This window comes from Doryrhamphus excisus, linkage group LG10, assembly GCF_037039965.1.
Source record: "Doryrhamphus excisus strain RoL-2023G ecotype Guam linkage group LG10, RoL_Dexc_Guam_v1.1, whole genome shotgun sequence".
In the NCBI taxonomy this organism is placed as follows: Eukaryota; Metazoa; Chordata; class Actinopteri; order Syngnathiformes; family Syngnathidae; genus Doryrhamphus; species Doryrhamphus excisus.
The window spans coordinates 3,746,840-3,767,441 of NC_136366.1; the positions used below are offsets into that span (position 1 = coordinate 3,746,840).

The 20,602-nt window shown below is 41.3% G+C and overlaps 1 protein-coding gene across 1 annotated transcript; it reads left to right on the forward strand.

The window, feature by feature from the left end:
* Nucleotides 1–139: 139 nt before the first annotated feature.
* LOC131107719 (coiled-coil domain-containing protein 172) lies at nt 140–17,724 on the forward strand. The gene is made up of 7 exons (XM_078794325.1): nt 140–218; nt 1,842–1,927; nt 4,655–4,771; nt 4,985–5,147; nt 6,644–6,745; nt 7,814–7,916; nt 17,586–17,724. Exons 1-7 carry the CDS (start codon nt 140–142, stop codon nt 17,722–17,724), a joined length of 789 nt encoding a protein of 262 aa, XP_078650451.1.
* Nucleotides 17,725–20,602: the final 2,878 nt, after the last annotated feature.

Sequence of the window (20,602 nt, forward strand, 5' to 3'; positions counted from 1 at the left end):
AATAGGGGGAGCATTATTTGGCAGGAAGTTGGTAATGGAGATGGGAAACTCCATTCCTTTGACGGACTCTATTTGTCACGAGTCACGCTGTGAATGAGCTAGCGGCTAAACGTTTAGCTAGCGAAGTAATAGTTTCACAATGAGCTTGGACAAACTCTTTCACCAAATCCTTGTGACTGAACAACAATTAAGTGAGCAGATTCAAAAGTTAAAAGAAGGTAAGCACACTTACCAATATAGTAGACAGACATAATTAGCGAAAATAAGACATATAAGCCATAGAAAATCTGTTTACCACTTTCTAAATAGACGTGGCACATTATTAGAGCTCTAGACATGAAATAACATCCATATAATCACTTTCTACACTCTTATTAACCAATATAGTAGACATAATAAGTGAAATGAAGACCTTTAAGACATAATAAGAATCCTGCTTTTGTATGTTTTGCAGTAAATGTGTTCCGGTGCTAGGGAAGCTGAGTAGGGACGGACAGGAAGTGACATCAGGGGTTCAGAGTAGCCCATGTTAGGGATTATCATACTTGTTGTGAGATTATTCAAAGATGAAATAAAAGCTTGTTGTTTGTGTGATCAAGTTTGGTGCTTGAATGTCGAATATGGGGTAATAACGACAAAAGCAATCTTCACTCGCTAAATGTACTGCAAAAAAGGTCAGTAAGGATAATTCATAATGCCGCCTACAGAGAACATACTAACTCCTTTTTTCTAAAATCACAAATACTTAAACTTGCTGATATAGTTCATCTTCAAACAGCTAAAATGATGCATAAGGCTAAAAATAACCAATTAGCTAAAAATGTCATCCAATACTTCTCTACAAGAGAGGAGAAATATGATCTCACAGAAGAAGTAAATTTGAAACACTTATATGCTAGGACTACGTTAAAAAGCCACAGCATTTCAGTATGTGGAATCAAACTATGGAATGGATTGAGTAAGGAAATCAAACAATGCACAACGATGAGCCAATTCAAGAAACAATACAAGCAGTTGATGTTTGCTAAATACAAGGATGAAGAGTCTTGAACCAGTCATGATGTGCTATATATATCACTATATTGACACGTACTATGGTCATTGGATGCTCATATCACCTCGTACTTCGGTACGAGGTACATTATTTAAAAAAAGATAAAAAAATGAAAAAAATACTTAAAACTGTATTATGGAAAGCAGGAAGTGAACAAATGTTCACAGTTCCACATGTCCGAAAAGAGTAGGAAGAAGAAAAGCTCATTAAATGCTACCCCTCCATTTGGTACTTTTACAATCAATAACTGTTACATTTGTTCACTTCCTGCTTTCTAATATAGTTTATGGTATATTCTTGTCCAAATGTGTATGATTTCCTTTTGTAAGCACCCTGTCAAGCCATGTAAGTCATGTGACATCCCGTAGCATAGCATTGTTATGGTAGTTGTGTAAAAAAATAAAGAAAATAAATGAAAAACTGTATTATGGAAAGCAGGAAGTGAACAAATGTAACCGTTACTGATTGTAAAAGTACCAGATGGAGGGGTAGGATTTAATAAGCTTTGCTTCTTCCTACTCCTTTTGGACATGTGGAACTGTGAACTGATTATGGGATGTATTCAATTGTAATCTGATGCATGTTCAAATGAAATAAAGCTATCATCATTACCATAACATAACAATACTAACATTGTATCTTCTGAATACCGAACACAGTATTTGTACTTTACTTCTTTAGCTATTTGTATGCCCTAAAAATATTTAGTTCAGGCAGTGAAGTAAATCCATACGGTCAACCAATAGTAAAAGAAAGTATTATCTTTTCGTGATGTTTGTTCTCACAGTGAAGGCGGCCATCATCAGATGCAACGTGCAGGTGAAAGACGCCACTGCAAAGAACCAGAAGACCTCTGAAGAACTTGACATGAAGGTAACAACAGTGCTTTAATTGTATGTGAACACGCATACAAGTTACATGTAAACAACTGGAACGAACAGGAACACGTGTTTTTCCGTGGCATACATTGGAATATCGATGATCGGATCTGCTTTATGATTTCCAACACTTCATCTCACCCGTTTATTCGCTGATTTATTACCATTGATTGCAAGTGCTTGGGTAAGATCAATGTCTAATTTCCACCACATAGCATAAATGGATGCGGGGTAGTGTACATATGTGAGCTTCCATGTCAAAGTCCAGATCCTCTGACCTCTCACCATTGAGCAAAGCTTTCTGCGCGTTTGAGACCAGAGCGGCAAATCTCTTCGTGTAATTAGAGAGCAAGCCGAACACTCTGTACCGTGTGTGCGTTAGCATCATCCGCAACCTCTCCCGACCTCTTAGAAATGAACACAAAAGTGTTTGCACGGTGTCAGTGTGCGGCCTGTGTTTACAGCCCGTGTGATGTATCTCGCCTGCGTTTCACAGAGCTGTCTTAGGATAATTATGGTGCTTAGGAAACCTGCAAGCTGGTAACACTTGCTGACAATCCTGTGGCTGTAGAAAAAAAAAAAAAAAACAGTAAACACGCTGCTTCTTGACAGCATCACTAACGTACGTGGAAAATTCCAAATGCTAAGTGTTTCATTAATGTGCACGTTAATTTACTCATAGCGGCACACCATGAATACACTCAATAAAATGTTATTACCAGTTGAAAAATGTCTTAAAAAGGCAATATTTTGGCATGAATGTGGATTGAATGTGATTTAGTGCCAGGTATTCACACTGTAATCATCTCTTGATGGCAAAGGCAAAAAAAGTTTTCTCTCTGGGACTGATAAGCAAGGACTCATTAATATATTTATTTCAAACCATGTTTGTAAATGTAACATTCCTGAAAGATTTGCATGAAACCGGATATTTAGACATTTTCATACCCATTTAGCTTGTACTTAGTTTTTGGGGGGTTTTTTTGTCAACCAATGCTTTGATTTGGCAAAGGAAATAAACAAAAGTAAACAAAATGTACATGTTCGTAAATGTAACATTCCTAAAAGATTTACATGAAACCAGATATTTACACATTTTCATACCCAATTAGCTTGTACTTAGTTGTTTTTTTTTTGTTTGTCAACCAATGCTTTGATTTGGCAAAGGAAATAAACAAAAGTAAACAAAATGTACATGTTCGTAAATGTAACATTCCTAAAAGATTTACATGAAACCAGATATTTACCCATTTTCATACCCAATTAGCTTGTACTTAGTTGTTTTTTTGTTTTTTTTTGTCAACCAATGCTTTGATTTGGCAAAGGAAATAAACAAAAGTAAACAAAATGTACATGTTCGTAAATGTAACATTCCTAAAAGATTTACATGAAACCAGATATTTACACATTTTCATACCCAATTAGCTTGTACTTAGTTGTTGTTGTTTTGTTTGTCAACCAATGCTTTGATTTGGCAAAGGAAATAAACAAAAGTAAACAAAATGTACATGTTTGTAAATGTAACATTCCTAAAAGATTTACATGAAACCAGATATTTACACATTTTCATACCCAATTAGCTTGTACTTAGTTGTTTTTTTGTTTTTTTTTGTCAACCAATGCTTTGATTTGGCAAAGGAAATAAACAAAAGTAAACAAAATGTAAATGTTCGTAAATGTAACATTCCTAAAACATTCTAAGGTTCATAGAACTAAAAAGTCCTGATTGGGTGCACAGAATCACATGAGTCAACCCTCATGATTTAAATCACCTGGTCGCTGGGTGTTGTGTATCAAACATTCTATTTATACTTTATATATATATATGCATCTATTATTATATGAAAGGGTATTAAATAAATATATAATGTACAAGTATATATAAATAAATTGTGTTAACAATTTCACTTTTATAAAGACACCTTTATAAAGTTTGACTAATGTTTACATTTGTTTGATTGTCTGAAACATTGGAGTGTGACAAACATGCAAACAATAAGAATTCAGGAAACACTTTTTCATTTCATTTTTTTTCATTTTTCATTAAATAAAATTAAATAAAATTAAATAAAATTAAATAAAATTAAATAAAATTAAATAAAATTAAATAAAATTAAATTAGGGTGGCACGGTGGACGAGTGGTTAGCGCGCAGACCTCACAGCGAGGAACCCCAGGGTTCAATTCCACCCTCTGCCATCTCTCCGGGTTTTCTCCGGGTACTCCGGTTTCCTCCCACATTCCAAAAACATGCTAGGTTAATTAGCCAAATTGTCCATAGGTATGAATGTGAGTGTGAATGGTTGTTTGTCTATATGTGCCCTGTGATTGGCTGGCCACCAGTCCAGGGTGTACCCCACCTCTTGCCCGAAGACAGCACCCCCAGCGACCCTTGTGAGGAAAAAGCGGTAGGAAATGAATGAATGAATGAATAAAATAAAATAAAAATAAATAAAAATTAATCTTATAAATGAAAAACATCTGAATAAAAATAATATAATGTATTGAATAAACATCTAAAAAAATACAAAAAAAAGGAAACACTTTTTCACACCTCTGCATCTCGTGTTAAATAGTGTCGTGGTTTCCTATTGTCTGTGAATGTTACATTTATCCATTGTGAGTGTGTAACTCCTACTCGTGCATCCCGTCTTTACAGATTCCGTTTTTTTACGTTTTTAAAATTAATTTTTTTTCAAACCATGAAACTGTTTGCCTTTCAGGCTCAGCAGTTGTCCACAATGACGCTGGAGCGGGACTGGATGAATAAATGTGAAGAACACATGTCAGAACACATTGAGGAGCTTCTCTACCAAAATAGTCACCTCAGTGAACGACTGGTAGGCACACACACACACACACACACACACACACACACACACACACACACACACACACACACACACACACAGCAAGCGGACCAATGAAGCAGGTTTTGTCAGATGACGCAAGTGGATGCTGAGATGGTTTTGCACGACAGCTAACAATATCAGCGAGTAGCCAGCCGTACTGTCGAGAACATGTCTGACGCTGTGCCCCCCCCTCCGAGGCAGGCCAGGATAAAAACAGCCTCTCAAGATGAGGAGCAATTCTTCCTGCAAGAGATCTCCAGCTTCAACAGCAAGTACAGTCTCGGCAGCAGAGAGACCGTGTTGACCAGCCACACTCACACTGAGGTCCTGAACCTGGACAGAGAGGCCGACTCCTTATACAAAGGTCATTAAAGGTCATTATGTGTCTTTGGAGGAAAGAGCTGATTTCACTGAAAGACGTATTATTCCAGTGGAGATGAAGGCATTATCCTTGGGGGGTGTCTCAACCTGGGACACCCATTTTCCAATGGTCATTAAGTCCCAACCCACTTTTATTGAAATCATTTTAATTTTTTTTTAAATTACCCATCATCTTTTGAAACATAAGACACACAATTAATATGTCCAAAGTGCATTTTGTCAACCAATGCTTTGATTTGGCAAAGGAAATAAACAAAGTAAACAAAATGTACATGTTCGTAAATGTAACATTCCTAAAAGATTTGCATGAAACCAGATATTTACACATTTTCACACGCATTTAGCTTGTACTTAGTTGTTGTTTTTTTCAACCAATGCTTTGATTTGGCAAAGGAAATAAACAAAAGTGAACAAAATGTACATGTTTGTAAATGTAACATTCCTAAAAGATTTGCATGAAACCAGATATTTACACATTTTCACACGCATTTAGCTTGTACTTAGTTGTTGTTTTTTTCAACCAATGCTTTGATTTGGCAGAGGAAATAAACCAAAGTAAACAAAATGTACATGTTCGTAAATGTAACATTCCTAAAAAATTTGCATGAAACCAGATAATTACACATTTTCCTACCCATTTAGCTTGTACTTAGTTGTTTTTTTTTTTGTTTTGTCAACCAATGCTTTGATTTGGCAAAGGAAATAAACAAAAGTAAACAAAATGTACATGTTTGTAAATGTAACATTCCTAAAGAATTTGCATGAAACCAGATATTTACACATTTTCATACCCATTTAGCTTGTACTTAGTTGTTTATTTGTTTTGAAAACCAATGCTTTGATTTGACAAAAGAAACAAACAAAAGTAAACAAAATGTAAATGTTTGTAAATGTAACATTCCTAAAAGATTTGCATGAAACCAGATATTTACACATTTCCATACCCATTTAGCTTGTACTTAGTTGTTTTTTTGTTTGATTTGTCAACCAATGCTTTAATCTGGCAAAGGAAATAAAAGTAAACAAAATGTACATGTTTGTAAATGTAACATTCCTGAAAGATTTGCATGAAACCGGATATTTAGACATTTTCATACCCATTTAGCTTGTACTTAGTTTTTGGGTTTTTTTTTTTTTGTCAACCAATGCTTTGATTTGGCAAAGGAAATAAACAAAAGTAAACAATATGTACATGTTCATAAATGTAACATTCCTAAAAGATTTGCATGAAACCAGATATTTACACACTTTCACATGCATTTAGCTTGTACTTAGATGTTTTTTTGGTTATTTTTTTGTTCTTGAAATCTAGTCCAAGTCACCCTGAACATCGATACTCCACCCTATTTGTGGCGGCCCGCCACAGGTACACAGATAGATTTGTATGGAAGTCATGTGTTCCACACCTGTTTCCTTTCATTGACCAAAGTTGGTGACCCACCCAAACCATTCCTTCTTTTTTTGTCCTAAAACATGCAGAGATGGAGGAGATGAGCCGGAGGAACTGTCACACAGGCGCCCTCTATGAAGAGAAGTGCATTCTCCAGCTTGAACTGCAAGCCCTGAAAAGCATGAACTCAGGTAAATAACAAGTCTTGTGTAGCGCCCAGTGACTCATGCATTAACAGTGTCGCAAAATGGGCCAATGAAAACTACTGCATGGACTCGATCCCAGTTGTCTTGGTTTGGGTATTTGGATGTGATCCCTGAAAGAAATTTGGGATGGCTCAAAATGCTCAATTTCAGAGGACATTGCAAAACTGTTCTTTTGTGATGTCACAAAGGAGCCGGCTTCCTTATGGGCATGCCTGTAGGCCAGATACACTCTCTGCCCTCCCATAAACTCTGCTTCCACTGACTTTCCCCAAGCTCTGCTCTACTTTACGAAACAACAAGGTTCTACCAGATGTTGGGGGTGTGGCCAATCACAGCGGAGTAGCCGTGGGTGGGATACATTAAAACAGACCATTTTGACAAGAAGCACAAATCCACGGCAAAACAGCCGGAATAGGTGCAGATTCTGGAAGATCTCGAAAGTTTTCTTTGCGGGTTATTGTGTGTAGCTGCTCTATAGGAGTCCACAACTCACAGGTTGCTCATCAAGTGGATTGTTTTCTAACACTTCTTTGTCCCATTTATTCATTCATTCATTTTCTACCGCTTTTCCTCACAAGGGTCGCGGGGGGTTGCCTATCCCAGCTGTCTTCGGGCAAGAGGCGGGGTACACCCTGGACTGGTGGCCAGCCAATCACAGGGCACATATAGACAAACAACCATTCACACTCACATTCATACCTATGGACAATTTAGAGTCGCTAATTAACCTAGCATGTTTTTGGAATGTGGGAGAAAACCGGAGTACCTGGAGAAAACCCACGCATGCACGGGTGGAATTGAACTCGGGTCTCCTACCTGTGAAGGCTGCGCACTAACCACTTGTCCGCCGTGCAACTGAATCAAAATGTATGTATATGTAATAAGGTAAAAAGGTAAAAAGGTAAAATAATGCAATTCTAGAAAATGTAAAATTTAAAACGGAATTTGGAAAAAACACTTTTGAAGGGAAGAAAAGGGCGCTACTTGTGTGTCCGCGTATGTGTCATAGTACAAATGTGTTTTATTACTGTTGTCTTTGCCGACCAACTGCAGATGTGGAGCAGCAGCTGAGCCGGGCTGAAAAGATGACAGAAGATCTGAGGGCCGAGTGCCACCTTGTCAGTCAGAAACCTTTGACTGACAGCGACTGTGTCAGGTGAGTGTCGGCTAATGCTCCGTCCCGCTCACACACCAAACCGCTTCATGTGGATGGAAATAAAAGCTCCTTGGAAAACTCCAAAACAACAAACCTTGAACTGCAAGCATGACGTCATGCAAGACATCAGAGAACCTCACAGGAGATAAACTATCAACTCTGTGTGGGTTTTTGTAACAGTTCTTCGAAAGAGGGTGCAACCACATTTTTCAAAAGGCATGCCCTTCAGACCATTTCCACTGAAAAACCTTCAACTGTATTATGGAAAGCAGGAAGTGAACAAATGTAACAGTTACTGATTGTAAAAGTACCAGATGGAGGGGTAAGGATTTAATAAGCTTTGCTTCTTCCTACTCCTTTTGGACATGTGGAACTGTGAACTGATTATGGGATGCATTCAATTGTAATCTGATGCATGTTCAAATGAAATAAAACCATTACCATTACCATTACTGATCTTTTAAGGCACAACAGAATGTTGTGTTCTCAGGTTATATAAACATGGAACCTACCAAAAGAAAGATTAGAAGTCCCATCTTACATCAGAAAAAATTGTTTCTACCTTTTTCCATTCATAAGTCATCAGCAGTAGAACATTGGTAATTTCCCGTGACTGGAAGTAGAAAAGACACAAAAAATATTTAAAAAAAATAACAATTTCTTTACTAATATAACTCCATGAACCCATCCATCCATTTTCTATGCTGCTTATCCTCACGTGGGTATGGTATCATGGGTATGCTGGAGCCTATCCCAGCTGGACTGGTGCCCAGCCAATCACAGGGCACATATAGACAAATAACCATTCACATTCACATTCATACCTATTGACAATTTGGAGTCGCTAATTAACCTAGCATGTTTGTGGAATGTGGGAGGAAACAGGAGTACCCGGAGAAAACCCACTCATGCACGGGGAGAACATGCAAACTCCACACAGAGATGGCCGAGGGCGGGGAAAGACAAAATAAGAAGCCAAAAAGTTACCACTTCCACACAAAATAGGAGGAGAACTCATTCATTTATTCATTTTCTACTGCTTATCCTCACTAGACCAGCTGTCTTTGGGCGAGAGGCGGGGTACACCCTGGACTGGTCGCCAGCCAATCACAGGGCACATATAGACAAACAACCATTCACACTCACATTCATACCTATGGACAATTTGGAGTCGCTAATTAACCTAGCATGTTTTTGGAATGTGGGAGGAAACCGGAGTAGCGGGAGAAAACCCACGCATGCACGGGGAGGACATGCAAACTCCACACAGAGATGGCCGAGGGTGGGGAAAGACAAAATAAGAAGGCAAAAAGTTACCACTTCCACACAAAATAGGAGGAGAACTCATTCATTTATTCATTTTCCGAGTGCCCCTGAATTCATTCATACCTACGGACAATTTGAAGTCACCAATTAACCTAGCATGTTTTTGGAATGTGGGAGGAAACCGGAGTACCCGGAGAAAACCCACGCATGCACGGGGAGAACATGCAAACTCCACACAGAGATGCCCAAGTCCCTACAACGTAAAACCTGCACATTGCACTCCTCCGAGCTCTCTTACTTCCTCCTTCCTGTGTGTGAATCTTGCATTGAAATGACTCTGCTCAGCTCTTATCAGATGCATTGCTGCCACCTTGTGGTCATTTTTTGGCTCTAAAAGTAACATGCATTAGTGGAGAGTTGCATCATCACGTCTTGTTGCCTCACACACAAAAAAAAACAAAAACAATACAATACATTTTTGGATTATTGAATATCATAATCATAAAATAAGTTAAAATCCAACAGCAAAATGTACATTATTTCCATATTTAAGTCGATTTTAAAATATTGATCAGGATGGTAACTAGTGTATACTTTTCAGGCCGTGTCGCTGTGGTGCTTAATTAGCATGGAAGCAAGTCTGGTCTCTTCCTTCTCCGGGCGTTTGCTTTCTTAATAAACATTCATCTCACTCTTGGAGTTCAATGCGCTTAAAAGCAGAACACTTCCCAGCATCCTGCAAGCAAATCCTTCTTTGGACTCTTAAGCTGTGCTGCAGCTTGGATCTTGCTGGCACCAGTCCGAAAAAAAAGACCCTACTACAATAAAAGTGTTTTTACGAAATTAACACTTTGATCTGCAGCTATTTCGTTCATTCAGCGTGTGGCGTAATGCGGCTAAGAGAGTGAGGCTGCCAACTTTGGGAACAAGATGAAAAAAAAACAGTCCAGGGTGTACCCCGCCTCTCGCCCGAAGACAGCTGGGATAGGCTCCAGCACCCCCCGTGACCCTCATGAGGAAAAGCAGTAGAAAATGAATGAATGAATATTTTTTAATCCCATGTATCCAGTGTTTCCTCATTGGGGGCCCTCTGCACGGGGGGCTGTTCTCGGTTGGGGGCTGGGGTGTCTCTTCTCATGGGGCTCTCATGGGTGGGACCTCTGTGGCGGGATCCTAGAAAATACATCTGCACTCACTTAATTCAACTTCAAACATTCTGCGATGTCTTTGAAGGCAACCCATAATTCATTCATTTTCTACCGCTTATCCTCACAAGTGTCGCAGGGGGTGCTGGAGCCTATCCCAGCTGTCTTCGGGTACACCCTGTGACTGGTGGCCAGCCAATCACAGGGCACATATAGACAAACAACCATTCACACTCACATTCATACCTATGGACAATTTGGAGTCGCTAATTAACCTAGCATGTTTTTGTAATGTGGGAGGAAACTGGAGAACCCACGCTTGCACGGGGAGAACATGCAAAATCGGCACAGAAGATGGCCAAGGGTGGGGAAAGACAAAATAAGAAGCCAAAAAGTTACCACTTCCACACAAAATAGGAGGAGAACTCATTCATTTATTCATTTTCTACTGCTTATCCTCACGAGGGTCGCTGGGGGTGCTGAAGCCTATCCCAGCTGTCTTCGAGCGAGAGGCGGGGTACACCCTGGACTGGTGGCCAGCCAATTACAGGGCACATATAGACAAACAACCATTCACACTCACATTCATACCTATGGACAATTTGGAGTCGCCAATTAAGCTAGCATGTTTTTGGAATGTGGGAGGAAAATCGGAGTCTTATAAGACATTTGGTTAAGAATGCAGAAAAATGAACTTTGCAGTATGAGTGACGACAGTCAGTGGGAACAAAATCCACTTCCTGTTTTTGTCTTTGTTTATTGAGACCACATGATTTTCCGAGTGCCCCTGAATTCTTTCATACTTATGGACAATTTGGAGACGCTAATTAACCTAGCATGTTTTTGGAATGTGGGAGGAAAATCGGAGTACCCGGAGAAAACCCCCGCATGCACGGGGAGAACATGCAAACTCCACACAGAGATGGCAGAGGGTGGGGAAAGACAAAATAAGAAGCCAAAAAGTTACCACTTCCACACAAAATAGGAGGAGAACTCATTCATTTATTCATTTTCTACTGCTTATCCTCACTAGACCAGCTGTCTTTGGGCGAGAGGTGGAGTACACCCTGTGACTGGTGGCCAGCCAATCACAGGGCACATATAGACAAACAACCATTCACACTCACATTCATACCTATGGACAATTTGGAGTCGCTAATTAACCTAGCATGTTTTTGGAACGTGGGAGGAAAATCGGAGTACCCGGAGAAAACCCACGCATGCACGGGGAGAACATGCAAACTCCACACAGAGATGGGTGGTCTTTTAGTTCATTTGGATGCAAATATATAAAAACAAAATAAAATTATAAAAAAAATGGTGCAAAATATCATTATCAATGATACCAGCCTTAATTTTAGTCAGTATGGAATCGTAAAGTATCGTATCTTATATCACTACTACACTACTCTTATCACTACTATCACTACTAGGCACATATTGGGGGTAGAATCCATTAGAAAAATCAGCAGGTGTTACATTGAAAAGAATACCAATAACGCCTGTGTTGACCTTCTATAGCGGCTGTGCTCGCTAACATCACACAATAAGCTGCGTATATTCAAACAGGAAATGTTGTAAGGTAATATGTGCTTTGATTTCAGCATTGTGCTTCGAATGAGGGCACATCAATCAAAAGGAAGCTTCTTTTGTAGCCAAGACAAGTTTACACACAGACAAGACCTGTCATGTCTGCTTAGCTCAGCAGTGGAAAAAAAAAAAAAAAAAAAAAAACATGACTGCTGCTGCTGCTAGGTGAGTGCCGCTCCACCAGGTTGCTCCTTTTATTTCATTAAAAGACTGAAAATCAATAGAGTTCCAGGAAGGAAGAGGCATTGTTATTGCTGACGCCACAACTTTTTTTTTTTTTTAACACCTCCATTGCTATTTATTTCAAACTGCATGCATTTCGTTTGTAGTACTTTATCAGTTTTACATAATATGAACTTTATTTAACCCCACATTGGGGAAATCAATCACGTGGTTGCGGCAAAAAATGTAAGTTTTACTTGGACCGCGAATCAACATGACTAAAATAAAAAATGGAGCCTAATGGGAGTAGAAGGATTATAATAATACACAGATATACACACAATAATACACATACAATACACCAGAAAACAGAGAACAAAAGTGCCCCACCCCCCCGCCCCATGCCGACCCTAAATCATGCATGTGGTTAGCGTGTTCATCCTGTTCATCCATCAATCTCATTAAACTGGGCCTTCATTACCCCCCAGGCCTTATTAGCCCTCAGGAAATGCTGAGGATGTGGCTTTGTCAGACAACACCCCCCCAACCCCTCCCAGTCATTCTTATGATCATCCACTCTGAGCCCCGGCCCCATCAATCCAGCCCTCACCGGCCGCACTGTCTCTTTAAAAGGCATATTTAACTTCCCGCTTATTGATCTGTGGAAATTGAATGCGTGTCAATTTGAATGAGTGCTGCAGTCATTTCAAAAGTGTTCAGTGTGCAGAACAGGACGGCCTCACGGCCTCCCGGCACGTGACAAGATGTACACCGTGTACCGAATGGAAGACCCTCCGGGATTTGGTGATGTTCACCAAATTCACACAAACTGTACAGCCTCACAACTTTGTCCAAACCCTTGAAGAAGATGCAGGATCCTCCAGAAGACTTATTCCTCTGGAAGAAGTCCTGCATGTGAAATGTCAAAAATGTCAGTCATTACCACACAGACCATTGCCTTGAGGTGTTTGACACCCCTGCACGACTTGAAGCTCCATTACTCCATTGTTCCATCTCAGGTGGGATCTCCTTGTCATGCCAGTAACGTTGGAAGCCATCAGGACCGTATTTGCTTGCAAATACAAGCAAGCAAAAACACTTGAAAAATAGCTGCACGGTGGGGGAGTGGTTAACATGCAGACCTCACAGCAAGGAGACCGAGTTCAATCCCACCTTCAGCCATCTCTGTGTGGAGTTTGCATGTTTTTCCCGGGTACTCCGGTTTCCTCCCACATTCCAAAAACATGCTAGGTTAATTAGCGACTCCAAATTGTCCATAGGTATGAATGTGAGTGTGAATGGTTGTTTGTCTATATGTGCCCTGTGATTGGCTGGCTGGCCACCAGTCCAGGGTGTACCCCGCCTCTTGCCCGAAGACAGCTGGGATTGGCTCCAGCACCCCCCGCCATCCTCGTGAGGATAAGCGGTAGAAAATGAATAAATGAATGAGTTCTCCTCCTATTTTGTGTGGAAGTGGTAACTTTTTGGCTTCTTATTTTATCTTTCCCCACCCTCGGCCATCTCTGTGTGGAATTTGCATGTTCTCCTCGTGCAAGCGTGGGTTGTCCGGTTTCCTCTCACATTCCAAAAACATGCTAGGTTAATTAGCGACTCCAAATTGTCCATAGGTATGAATGTGAGTGTGAATGGTTGTTTGTCTATATGTGCCCTGTGATTGGCTGGCTGGCCACCAGTCCAGGGTGTACCCCGCCTCTTGCCCGAAGACAGCTGGGATTGGCTCCAGCACCCCCCGCCACCCTCGTGAGGATAAGCGGTAGAAAATGAATAAATTAATGAGTTTTCCTCCTATTTTGTGTGGAAGTGGTAACTTTTTGGCTTCTTATTTTGTCTTTCCCCACCCTCGGCCATCTCTGTGTGGAATTTGCATGTTCTCCCCGTGCAAGCGTGGGTTGTCCGGTTTCCTCCCACATTCCTAAAACATGCTAGGTTAATTAGCGACTCCAAATTGTCCATAGGTATGAATGTGAGTGTGAATGGTTGTTTGTCTATATGTGCCCTGTGATTGGCTGGCCACCAGTCCAGGGTGTACCCCGCCTCTCGCCCGAAGATAAGCGGTAGAAAATGAATGAATGAATGAATGAACACAGTTCTGAGGGCATCCATGTTGTTATCCTGGAGGGGCGGGGCTTTGCCTTCCATTTTTGCTGAAGCTTCCATTCAGGACATTATTTGGCCAGAAACATGATATAAATGGTTATATAAAACACTTGAATGGAAAATGCCAATCTTCAATGTTTGGATGTTATTCCTCCAAACACAAGACGCCTCTAGACAATTTGATTGTATGGACCATAAAAAAAAAAAAAAAAAAACACAAAAAACAATGCTGCTGCCCTTTTGACTTAGAAAATGTAATTTAGCCTCTCTTGTCCTGGTGTTTCATTACTTTCCAATTTAAAAGATGGAGGTGTGTAATGCTGTATTGAACCTTCCAAGTGAAATTACACCTCCCAAATAATAATACAATCACGCTTCTTTTACTCTTACAAAAACCTTCACACGCACCCGAGTGCACCGACGCACCGCGGCTTTATTAGGTTTTATTAGGTGCACTGCACAATCTAGCGAGACACAAATATGATATACTATTCTCTAGATATAACTATACACACGGTCCTTGGGTTATGAACCAGTTAGCTTCCTATTGGAATTTAAATGTAAGTCAGATGCGGTAATTAAGATACTCACACTGTACACCGGAACAGAACACATGAAGGACATAAAATGCAGTCATAAAAACACAAAATACAAGGATTCAATTAAACACCAATATAAAAAGAGAGAAGCATAATCCTGCCTTTATCGCTTTTATAATCTTAGCTATGCAAAAGGACACTTATTTGCTGCTTTAGGCTGTAGAAATTAAACACGAAATCAGGATTATGGATGATTAAAAAAAAAGAAGTGCATTTTTCAGTTCTGCTCTCCTGTCCACATGCAACAAACAAACCAACAAACCTCATTTCACTTCTGAATTACCAATCCATCAGTTACAGTATATCACAACACCATGTGACTGGTGGCCAGCCAATCACAGGGCACATATAGACAAACAACCATTCACACTCACATTCATACCTATGGACAATTTGGAGTCGCTAATTAACCTAGCATGTTTTTGGAATGTGGGAGGAAACCGGAGTACCCGGAGAACACCCACGCATGCACGGGGAGAACATGCGGAGGGTGGAATTGAACTGGGGTCCCCTAGCTGTGAGGCCCGCGCTAACCACTCACCCACCGTGCAGCCCCGTGTTAATCCAACAAACCTCATTTCACTTCTGAATTACCAATCCATCAGTTACAGTATATCACAACACCATGTGACTGGTGGCCAGCCAATCACAGGGCACATATAGACAAACAACCATTCACACTCACATTCATACCTATGGACCATTTGGAGTCGCTAATTAACCTAGCATGTTTTTGGAATGTGGGAGGAAACTCCACACAGAGATGGCTGAGGGTGGAATTGAACCCTGGTCTCCTAGTTGTTGGTCTGCGCGCTAACCACTCGACCACCGTGCCGCTGCAAACATACAGTAAAGTCAAAACATATGGATGCACACAATACAACCCCATGGTTCAACCCCATTGACTCATTTCCTAGCAAAGATGTTCATTTTTTTTTTTCAAACAGAACTCTGCATGGAGGCTCCAGCATACCCTTGTGACCGTAATGAGTATAAGCGGTATAGAAAATTGATGGATGGATGGATCTTTACCATCTATTAAAATGCTCCACAGCAAGCAGGAAGTGGAAAAGCATGGAGGTTTGGCATGGAAGGGAAATTTTAACGCAAACCCATGAGTTGAATTCCAAATATGAAAACAGTAAATAGTCCATGGTCTAAGTACTTTAGTATTTTGATGTAAAACAAGCCTTTTTATGTTGTTTATCTTATGTAGATATAATTGTTTAGATACTTGAGCTGTCGTAAAAGCAAAATATTTGTGTCAAAGTGAAAAGTTATGCTGGAAATCTGGTTTTCTCATTTTTTTTTTGCTGAAGCTTACCTATGTTCTACTGCTGATTACTAAAGAACAGAAAAAGGAGTCGAATCTTTCCTTTGGTAGGTTCCATGTTTGTATATCCTGGAACACAATATTCTACCGTATGTGCTTTGCAAGATAAAATGACCTCTAAAATGGCCGCTACTGCAGGGGTTGTGTTTTGAAAATTGTCCGAGACTGAATGAGTTTAAAAGGTAATAAATTCCACAAAGTATCCCTGACAATCAAAAAATCATAAGACATACAAACATATTTCCAGTTATTTCCCACTTTTTTTGTTACAGTATTCCCTTGCTACACGGTGGTTCATTTTTCGCAGATTCATTCTCGCAGAATCTTTTAAATTTTAATTTTACATGTCTTCTTAAACATGCAATGTGTTCTGTGTCCTTATGGTGTATTGGTGTGATATATCGGTGCTCTGTTGGATGTGTCTGTTATTGTATTTACTACTGTATACTCACGTGAGAGTTGAAGATGTGTCCAGTTGGTCTCAGCCTACTGTTTCATTTTCTAGCCGGCTATATATAGAGCCACAAGAGTCCCGATTCACTAAGGGAGAACCCGCCCATTGTGTTCGGCATTCTGTAGACCATTGTGAGTCAATTTCTTTTATTCAGGACTGCCTGTTTCCTGTTGTTTGATAACTAGCTGCTAGCAGTCGTACATGCTGAATGAAGGTGGAAATGAGTCTTGGGTTCATGGCATATGTTTTAACAAGGATATAAAAATGCTGCAGCCTCAGTTGATCATTAAAATTCTAACCAAATTTGAACTTTGAACAAGAGAGAATGTGATCAAATGTTCATGCTTTTCCAGATAAAAGTGTATAAAATCTCTGAGCCTTCAAGGGGACCTATTACGCTTATTTTGGGCCCCTTGTATTCTGTTGTACAACACTTATATAGAGCGGCTGCACACAATAACCATCAATCTTCAATCTATCTATGAATCTAACCAACAATCTTCCAGAATCTGCACCTATTCCAGATGGATTTCCTTGGATTTCCAAAACGCTCTGTTTTCATTTGTTCCACCGACGTCCCGCCTCCTGGCACGCCCACTCAGCTTGTACCCGGGCACGTCCGTACAGACACGTCTCACACAAAAACTCTGAAGCTGAGCTTTTTGGAGATGTTTTAATAGCAGGCTTTCTTAGCTAAATAGGTGTGTCCCATTATGTGCATTAATTTACGCTTATTTTGGGCCCCTTGTATTGCGTTGTACTACACTTATATAGAGCGGCTGCACACAATAACCATCAATCTTCAATCTATCTATGAATCTAACCAACAATCTTCCAGAAGATGTGTCCCGTTATGTGCATTAATTGGCTTTCTCTCTTTTTTTAGCTGTTTTTGTATCTTTACAACACAGAGAAGAGAAAGAATATCAGTCAGCCGCCAGTATTGGTGTGAACTGCTTGTAAAAAAAAAATGTGATGATGGCGTTTTCTTTGTTTCCTCAGGATGAGGGATGAGCTGGCAGAGTACAGAGAAGGAGAAGTGGAGCTCCTGCGTGAGGCCCTCAGCTCGGAGTTGCAGCACCTCCAGAGTGTACGTACATACATGAATCCATCACTATCCAGTCGAGTGTCGTCACTGTGACACTTTTTCACTGTTTCCTTTAGGAGGTACAGAGCCGGCAGGGTGGAGAACAGCGTTAGGAACATCACTTTTGTGCTGTTTTTGTTTGCTGGCAGCACAGGCAGGGCAGGCCGACATGTTCTGGCAGAAATACTGCAGTAGACCTTCCAGCAAGTATTTGTTTAACCTTTGTGCTACACACGTTTGCTTTGCAGTGGTTAGAGAAGGGTCGTACAAACAGTGGTTGTGATTTAAAGTGGTCAAAGCTCCTGTGCCGTTAATATTTCATATTTTGTTGCTATTTAAAAACATATTCTAAAGCTAGTTATTTCAGCTTATATCATCTTTTATACTGATTGAATCTCCTATGTAGTGGACATATCAAGCTGCGCTCCTTAGAAATAACAGAAGTAATGCGGTTGAATGCCATAATAGTGTGTGGTGACATGCTGCCCTCTAGTGGGCAGAGTGTGGAATTGCTGTTGGAGGCAAACGGTGCTCAGTGAAAAACAATTGACTTAACATGGTCACAACGATGCAGTGGGGAAATGATGTGACCCACTCAGTCTTTCTTACCCGAGGGAGTGGGGGCTGGAATTTCACTCTCTTTTTCCAAGTCGATTGTCCCCACGAAGGAGCCTATCCCACCTGACTTTGGTCTGGACTGGTTGCCAGCCAATCAAAAGGCTGCCAGTATCATTAACACTAGTTTTAGGGAATAGTTGCTGCCAAATTGGTATCGTTGATATCAGTTGATATCAGTTAAGAAGCGCAGGACCATTCATTTAACTTTCAAAGAATATAGTCATCCCTCGTTCATGCACTTAATTGGCTTCAGACCCAAATTTCTGCAACATATGATTCAATATTAATAAATGCAATCTTTTCATTTCAAGCATGCAAAACCTGCTTATGGCTTTTTAAATAATTACTGTTATTGTTTCATATTGCTCAGGCTACGGTTAGCTACAGTTAGCATCTCCAAATGACTTATTTTCAACGTAAGGAAGTGTTTCAAACAGAGTGGGGGAAAAAAAGCACAAGGAAGCCAATTACTTACCGCTTCCACACAGAATGAGAGGGAGAACCTTTTTCACTTGATGTCAGCCGTGGCATGTCCGTCTCAGCCGTGGCATGTCCGTCTCAGCCATGGCACGTTCGTCTCAGCCATGACATGTTCGTCTCAGGCATGACACGTTCGTCTCAGGCATGACACGTTCGTCTCAGCCATGGCACGTTCGTCTCAGCCATGGCACGTTTGTCTCAGCCATGACACGTTCGTCTCAGCCATGACACATTCGTCTCAGCCATGGCACGTTCGTCTCAGCCATGGCATGTTCATCTCAGTCACACCACATCCATCTCAGCCATGGCATGTTCATCTCAGTCACACCACATCCATCTCAGCCACAGCACGTCCATATCAACCAACGCACATCTGTGTCAGCCATGACATGGCCGTCTCAGGCCATTGCAGGTCTGTCTCAAGCCATGACACATCTTTCTCAGCCATGGCACGCCTGTCTTAGGACATGACATCTCATTTCTAGTCCATGGCCCATCTGTCTCAGCCATGGCACGTTGGTCTCAGCTATGACATGTCTGTCTCAGCCATGGCATGTCCGTCTTAGCCATGGCATGTCCCTCTTAGGCCATGGCACGTCTGTCATAGGACATGACACTTCATTCTTAGTCCATGGCACATCTGTTTCATCCATGGCATGTTGGTCTCAGCCATGACATGTCTGTCTTAGCCATGACATGTCTGTCTCAGCCATGGCACATCCGTCTCAGGCCATGGAACGTCTGTCTCAGGTCATGGCACGTCTGTCTCAGGCCATGGCACATCCGTCTCAGGCCATGGAACGTCTGTCTTAGCCATGACATGTCTGTCTCAGCCATGGCACGTCTGTCTCAGGCCATGGCACGTCTGTCTCAGGCCATGGAACGTCTGTCTTAGCCATGACATGTCTGTCTCAGCCATGGCACATCCGTCTCAGGCCATGGCACGTCTGTCTCAGGTCATGGCACGTCTGTCTCAGGTCATTGCACGTCTGTCTCAGGCCATGGCACGTCTGTCTTAGCCATGACATGTCTGTCTCAGCCATGGCACATCCGTCTCAGGCCATGGCACGTCTGTCTCAGGTCATGGCACGTCTGTCTCAGGTCATTGCACGTCTGTCTCAGGCCATGGCACGTCTGTCTTAGCCATGACATGTCTGTCTCAGCCATGGCACATCCGTCTCAGGCCATGGAACGTCTGTCTTAGCCATGACATGTCTGTCTCAGCCATGGCACGTCTGTCTCAGGCCATGGCACGTCTGTCTCAGGCCATGGAACGTCTGTCTTAGCCATGACATGTCTGTCTCAGCCATGGCACATCCGTCTCAGGCCATGGCACGTCTGTCTCACGTCTGTCTCAGGTCATTGCACGTCTGTCTCAGGCCATGGCACGTCTGTCTTAGCCATGACATGTCTGTCTCAGCCATGGCACATCCGTCTCAGGCCATGGCACGTCTGTCTCAGGTCATGGCACGTCTGTCTCAGGTCATTGCACGTCTGTCTCAGGCCATGGCACGTCTGTCTTAGCCATGACATGTCTGTCTCAGCCATGGCACATCCGTCTCAGGCCATGGAACGTCTGTCTCAGGCCATGGCACGTCTGTCTTAGCCATGACATGTCTGTCTCAGCCATGACACGTCAGTCTCAGCCATGACACATGCTTTTCCACATTTGTATTTCCACCCCTGTTCAAAAGTATTCATACCCTTGTCCTCCTTAAGTACAAAGCCAGTACCGGTAACACTTTGTTAAACTTCACACTCTCGTCAGGAACTCAAATGTAACTCCTAATGAGTGTTTGGGAATAACTCCCACAGAGTGACCAAATTCCTATAG